At 31.2% G+C, this 6,552-nt stretch overlaps 2 protein-coding genes and 1 long non-coding RNA gene across 4 annotated transcripts; 2 read left to right on the forward strand and 1 right to left on the reverse strand.

Annotated features, from left to right (window-relative positions):
* The first annotated feature begins 1,037 nt into the window (after positions 1 to 1,037).
* LOC149716469 (uncharacterized) lies at positions 1,038 to 3,163 on the forward strand. 2 transcript variants are annotated; one of them, XR_016369423.1, is made up of 5 exons: positions 1,038 to 1,618; positions 1,696 to 1,809; positions 1,938 to 2,009; positions 2,092 to 2,137; positions 2,210 to 3,163. It is a non-coding gene; the product is annotated as an uncharacterized LOC149716469 (long non-coding RNA). The 2 variants fall into 2 exon arrangements; XR_016369421.1 differs by having other exon boundaries at positions 1,038 to 1,809.
* Positions 3,164 to 3,702: 539 nt separating this feature from the next.
* LOC149716470 (uncharacterized) lies at positions 3,703 to 4,206 on the reverse strand. The gene is made up of 2 exons (XM_089844862.1): positions 3,996 to 4,206; positions 3,703 to 3,932 (listed from the first exon to the last, which is right to left on the reverse strand). Exons 1-2 carry the CDS (start codon positions 4,204 to 4,206, stop codon positions 3,751 to 3,753), a joined length of 393 nt encoding a protein of 130 aa, XP_089700988.1. The 3' UTR covers positions 3,703 to 3,750.
* A 725-nt stretch (positions 4,207 to 4,931) lies between these two features.
* LOC149716471 (uncharacterized) lies at positions 4,932 to 6,239 on the forward strand. The gene has a single exon (XM_089844863.1). It carries the CDS (start codon positions 4,932 to 4,934, stop codon positions 6,237 to 6,239), a length of 1,308 nt encoding a protein of 435 aa, XP_089700989.1.
* Positions 6,240 to 6,552: the final 313 nt, after the last annotated feature.

A 6,552-nucleotide genomic window follows, 5' to 3' on the forward strand; every position in this document is an offset into this window, starting at 1 on the left:
GCGAAATTACAAATTCAAGGTATGTACAGTCCCGGACTAAAGTTTCTGCACATTTTCATTTGGCTGCCATTTTGTTCCTATTTGAGCTAGAGTAACAAAATAGGACTTTCTAGATAGGTTGCCTTCTCCAAATTATTGTTAAAATAAAAAATGAGACGGTGGCACTAATAGGGCGTAAGCTATAGCGCAAATGGTAATGCCCCCCGATAATGACGTCACGAAATAATGCTTCAAATGGATCAGCAATGCTATCTGTGCCCGCGTCTTGTCACGTAGAATCCAAAACTCTTTTCAAATTGAAAATCTGTTCAGAAAATCAAAAGTTATGACAAAAAATGTGACATAAAAAACATTGGCAAATAAACCTAACGATTATATATTTCATCTATATCAACTTAGCTCAGTATTAAAACATTACGATCAGAAAAACAAGATGTTCAAGCCATAGCATAGTTTTACTCTGAAATTATAGAAATGAGATTTCAAGAATTACTTTCAGTAATGTGGCGATTTATTAGTTAATTGCCAATAGGGTCTCTATTTTGAAAGGACGATAGGGTTACAACTTAGAAATAGAGGTTTTGGATGGCGCTTTGGAAAGTAGAAATTTTGCATTTGTGTGCAGGGTAGTGTTAAGTCTGTGAATTTGGAATAATAAGCAAGTTGTGATTGTTAAAGTGGAAGGATTTTCGACATTCAAAATTTTGCAAATATTCTATAATGCGCGAAGATTGCGTTTTGGGTTGAATTCTTCTGTGCCTTTTTCTGTAGTAAATGATTTAAGCTCTTAAAGAAACAATATTTTGTGTAGCTTCCGGGAGGGTGGCTTTTCGGTTATTAATGTTTTGGTATCTTTTCGGTAAATAATGTTTGGGTGTATTTTCGGTAATTAATATTTGGGTGTCTTTTCGGTAATTCTGAGAGAGCGGTAGCTCTCTTAGATAAGACCTCATACTGCTCTTAATGTATAAGGAGGGTTTTTTGTTTGGATGTAGTTTTTTTTGTATTGTATTAATTGTTTCGAAAAAATTCCACAGAACTACAATTCGGGCCCTCAATATGTGGTTAAAATTTCAAAAAGATCCACCCATTAGTTTAATGTATAAAAAATAAAGTTGTTAAGGGTGGTTTTCATTTGCATAAAATTAATCAGCCCTTTTGGTGAAAAAGTTAAATTTTCCCATAGAAATAACATGGGATTTTTTTTGAAAACAACCATTTTGTCCAGGCACTTTTAGAATTAAATATACGTTTGTTAGACTTAAAAACGGTTTTAAATGAAAGGTAAAACATTTTACTAGGCGCTAAGCGATTTTCATTGATAAAAATTAATTCTAAGTATTCATTTTGACAATATTTACGACATACCTTGATTTGCGATATTATACTAGGCATACACCGATTTACTGAAAAATGTCAGCGCGATCAAAACTAGCCTTTATTAGGGTTTAGTTGCCCTATAGTAACTCCAGCGTTTCTTGCTAAAGCCTAATGGATGAAATGGTCCATTGAAGGTAAATTAAGCTTGGAAAGTTGAATGAATCCACGCGCTGTCGAGTGTCGAAAGACGGTTAAAACCTCATTTATTTACTTTTGGTAGAGACAGATAGATAATAAGGTTTGATTTCACTTTCTTTCGTTTCAAAAACTTAATAATAGTTAAATATAATACACTTTATATAAATGATTTATCAGGTAATTTGTAAATCAGTTTATTTCGGTAAGCCTTGGTCACAACAAAACTTGGGAAGTTGGGAGTTTGGGACCCAACTTCACCAAGTTTAAACATCGAGTTTGCTGGTAACTAAGGTAACAATACCGCAAAATATTATATAATTTAAGATACTGTTATCTAATATAGTCAAATCAAGGGAGAATAGTAATAGAGTGTTAATAGTAATAGAGTGTTAACAATGTAGTTGTGTTCTTTACTTTAGTACACATGTGCTTTTATCTGTTACTAATTAGAAATTGGCATTTCTATCCAAATGAATAAAATCTTAAATCAGGTAATGCTTTAAAAAAGACCGCGTTTAGTACAGCAGATATCCACATTCCTCCCCAACGTAACATTTCTGTGTAAATTGATAGCTATTAAACGCAAGAAATAACGCTGTTGTCAACGGTGACTTGCCAAGTAAAGTATTAACAGTAGGCCTATACCTTTTTTCAATTTAATAATCCACAATTATTTTAATTTAATTCAAAGGACTACAATTGATGACCCACTCTTAACATGTTTTATAAATGATGGTTATTGATAGATGAAGCTGCAGTCAGTACAATTTTTAGTTGCAGTACCAACGTTACCCACAAAAGCAATGTATAATCGTCAGCCTTTTTCAGCAGTTCCAGTACTTCAGAAATCCCTTTTATTACATAATAGAGTTGAAAGATTATTATAATGGAAAGGTGTAGGAGGAAACACAATAAATACAAATTCATAAATGATAATCATAAAGGAGGAACAATGAAAGTTGAAGAAACAAAATTCCACGAAAACGTTTCTGATGATAAAATTTTTACAAAAATTAACTATAAAAAAAAAGTTGAATGTCAAGTGCTTTGGGTTTCATAAAGGGGTCATATAGATTCTCAAACAGCTATAGTATTTTCTCAAAGAGCTATAGTATTTTCTCAAAGACGTCAGATTTCTACAAGTTACTTTTGTTTCTCTTGTATTTATGCAGTTTCTTTGATTTTTTTTTGACGAATTTCCTAATTTTTCTGTCAGACCGACTTTTTTTTCCCCCAATGACAGGGTTCCCACCAAAATCTCAAAAATAAATAGGGCAAAAAGGGACTTTTCACAATAAAAATAGGGTAAAATAGGGACCTTCATTTTAAAGGTAGAAACCAAAAAGGGACCACTGGTAAAACAAAATGATATCTTTATTATGGTATTTATAAGAAAATACCATAATCCCTCTGGCTCAAAACCTGTTTATTAATTGCATGGACTAGTTTTTAATTAAATTTAAGAAGTACATGGGGTTACTGATCCTCGGAACCACTCCGTTAATAATTGATTCTTAAATATAGATTCTTCAAGAAATTCTATAAAAAATTGAAGAAATTTTTCATAGAATTTGATTTTTTTAATATAATTTTTTAATATTTTTCAAGGATTAATTGTTATAAATAAAGTTCACAGAAAAACTATTCATAACATATCTTTTTATTATTGCTATTACATTTTCTAATACAATTAAAATATTTTTTGTTTATTTTTATTGTTACATTTTAGTTCCTTTTTTAATTTATTACATTTCAATTTTTTTTGGTTTGTTTAGTTACAATTTAGTTTTTATATATTTTTTTACAATTTAATTCTTATATATATTTTTTTTACAATTTAGTTTTTATATATTTTTTTACAATTTAGTTCTTATATGTTTTTTTACAATTTACATTTTTTATATATTTTATTACATTTTACATTTTTTATATATTTTATTACATTTTACATTTTTTATATATTTTATTACATTTTACATTTTTTATATATTTTATTACATTTTAAATATTTTTGGTTTATTTTATTAAATTTTAAAATGTGTTTTTCTTAATTTAATTTCATTTTATATATTTTTTTGGTTATTTTATAAAATTTTAAATATTTTTCAAGTTAAATCAAAATTTAGCAATATATTAAAAATAAGTTTTGCTTTTTATTTTTTAATTTTTTTTCCCCCACCGGAATAAAACATTTTAAATAAAGTTTTTTTTTAAAAAAATCTTTTTTAACATTTAAACGCTTGTCTCCCCTTCATCCGCCAATTTATTTTCTTCTAAAACTGTTCCACCTGCAGGCGGAACAGTTTCATTTGCTGCCTGAGCCGCTTCTTCCATGGCCGGAGCCCCATTGACGGTTAAATTGGCCACATCTGTGGCCAAAGTTGTTAAATCCATTTGTGTTTCTTCAATTCCATCTTAAAAATACACGATGTTACAAAAAGGATGCTAGGACAGCTAATTATAAAAAAATGTTTCACCTTTCATTTCTGGGCAATCCTTAATGAAATGCCCAGGTTTTCTGCATTTGTAGCAGGTGCGCGGCTTGCCGCCGCGACCGTAAGGTTTTTTACTATCACCTTGGCGACCCCCTCTACCTCGGCGACCAGCTCTTCCTCGGCGACCTTCGTTTCCATAGTTAACATTTAATGTTAAACCATTCACCGCACCATTAAAAGTCATCCCCGACATTTTCTAGCAAAAAAATTCACAAATTTAGTATTTTAACATTGATTATTTTCCTCAAAGTACATTTTTGAACAGCTTATATTATTAAACATTCTAATTCTTAAAAATAAGTCTATCTTATAAAATGTATAAAATTTGTAATAATTTTTGCATACAACTTACTTTAGATAGATGATGTTAGTTCAAGTTTTTTGACGGTTGTGGAATTTTTAAAAAAGGACGCCAATAATTCGTCATTAGCGCCGGCTACGTTAGCGGTGGACACTAGAACTTTCCTAACCGACCAATCAAAATTGTTTTTGCTGCTTTGCATAAAATTTTTAGTTTTTGTGGACAGAAACGCTCGTATAACTAAATTGTTTATTTAATTTGTTCATGATATCGGATTAGATAGTGTTAACAACGTTTTCTGTACGATATTCAAAATTTTCAAAAGGAAACAGTAATTTTTTGTGACTTTTTAAAACTTTAAAAAAATACATTCCTTAAGCCTTGGTGTACGTTTGCTTATTAGTGGTGTCTGGTGTGTAAGTCTGTTACTGTTAGGTTAGTTGCTTAGTATTATCATGTTAATATTAGTACATCCATGGTGTTATAGTCACGGTGTTTTGAAAATGGGAAAAGGTACTTGTGTTATACAGAATTGTCGAAACAATGATTCAACGCTCACTTATCACGCATTACCTAAAGATAAGGATTTGAAACGGAAATGGTTTCATGCCATAACTATGGCATTAGGAACCAAACCAGCTGATTTTAAAGTCCCACTTCTATGCTCAAAACATTTTTTGAAAACTGATTATTTACCCACTGGGGCTTTACGTCGCAAACACCTTAAAAAATTTGCGGTTCCTTCTATTTTTGAAAACACGAAAATGCCTGATGCATTAAAGTTAGCTGACGCCAGTCAAACTCAAGGAAAATGTGCCTCTTCACATACAATTATCAAAGAACAAATAAATTTTTTGGAAGAAATGCAACCATTATGTGTTTATCAAAGAAAGTATGACATTGCATCAAACTGTAATTTGAAAGATCCACTATTATCTGTTGTTGATAAACAACCCCAAGGTGAAGCCAGTTTTAGTGAAATATCTCCAAAATTGTTCCATAATTCAAATACATTACATGAAATTGAACTTATGAGAAAAGAAATTGACCTGATAACAGTTCAAAGTAAAAAAAAATTTACATTTCAGAGATTTATAAATGACAATAACAGTATCAAATATTTTACTGGCTTTCCTTCATTTAAAATGTTTTGGGCATATTATCAACTTTTGCTCCCGGAGTGTACTAAACTAAATTATGTTCGACAAGATTCTTCTCAAGTGTCTAATAGTACAAATGAAGTTTTTGATAAAGTTGTGAAATTTGCAGGACCATTAAAACTGAATCCAATGGAAGAATTTTTCTTGACGCTTGTACGACTCAGGCGAGGAACTGAGGAACAATATTTAGCCTACTTATACAATTTATCACAAGACTATGTGTCTATAATTCTAAGTACATGGATTTCGTTTCTTTTTGAATGCATCCCAAATTTGCCAAGATGTCAAACATCAAAATTAGCTAATGCGCTGGGAATTAAGAAAATGAAACAAAAGCACCCTGGCTTGAGACTAATTATTGATAGTGCAGAATTTGAAATGGAAAAGCTGTCAGGACCAGAAGCCCAAGTAAATTATAAACAGGCTAATACAATGAAAGCTCTTATTGGATTGGCGCCCTCTGGACACATAACTTTCTGTTCTAACCTCTATGCGGGAGATATTTCGGAAAAGAAGCTGTTTTTACAGTGTGGTGTTTTAGAAACACTAGATAAAGGCGACGCTATAATGTCTAACTGTAATTTTGATGTTGCTAAAGAAGTAGCATGTAGAAATGTTAAACTTGTTATTCCTGACTTTCTAAAGCAACAGGGTATTGGGAAGGTCAAAAAATTCCAAATTTTAAAGGGACATATACCCAGGGCCTTGTCACCTATGCTAGAGAAAATTTACATTCTTTGTTGTTATTTGTCTAACCTTATATAATAACAAAGCTAAGAAATGCTTACAATTCTGTTCTTTGTGCTGCTCTATCCACGTCACATTTTTAAAGCATACGAAATTAAAAATAAGAACACTCAAAACAAAAATAGGTTTTTTCCCATAAGGCAGATTTTTGGGTGTCTGGTAAACTTCAGGGAATATTAAATTTTACCCCACCAATTTGTTCTTCTAAAATAAGCTAGGTGGCGAACGTGGCGCCTTGCTCGGCGCGTATAGGGATAGTTCTGGTGAGCATATGCAATAACGTCATGAACTTGACCTGTGAGGATTTTATCAGTGGAGACATTTTGACAAA

Source organism: Phalangium opilio, unplaced genomic scaffold (assembly GCF_054372755.1).
Source record: "Phalangium opilio isolate 3A_F unplaced genomic scaffold, DU_Popi_V2 ptg000009l_1, whole genome shotgun sequence".
In the NCBI taxonomy this organism is placed as follows: Eukaryota; Metazoa; Arthropoda; class Arachnida; order Opiliones; family Phalangiidae; genus Phalangium; species Phalangium opilio.

Bases quoted from the DNA above. Each gene is read 5' to 3' on its own strand.
- LOC149716470 (XM_089844862.1), bottom strand. From the start codon at position 4,206: ATGTCGGGGATGACTTTTAATGGTGCGGTGAATGGTTTAACATTAAAT. The intron at 3,933-3,995 runs GTGAAACATTTT...TGTATTTTTAAG, and splicing joins GGATTGCCCAGAAATGAAAG to ATGGAATTGAAGAAACACAA.
- LOC149716471 (XM_089844863.1), top strand. From the start codon at position 4,932: ATGGCATTAGGAACCAAACCAGCTGATTTTAAAGTCCCACTTCTATGC.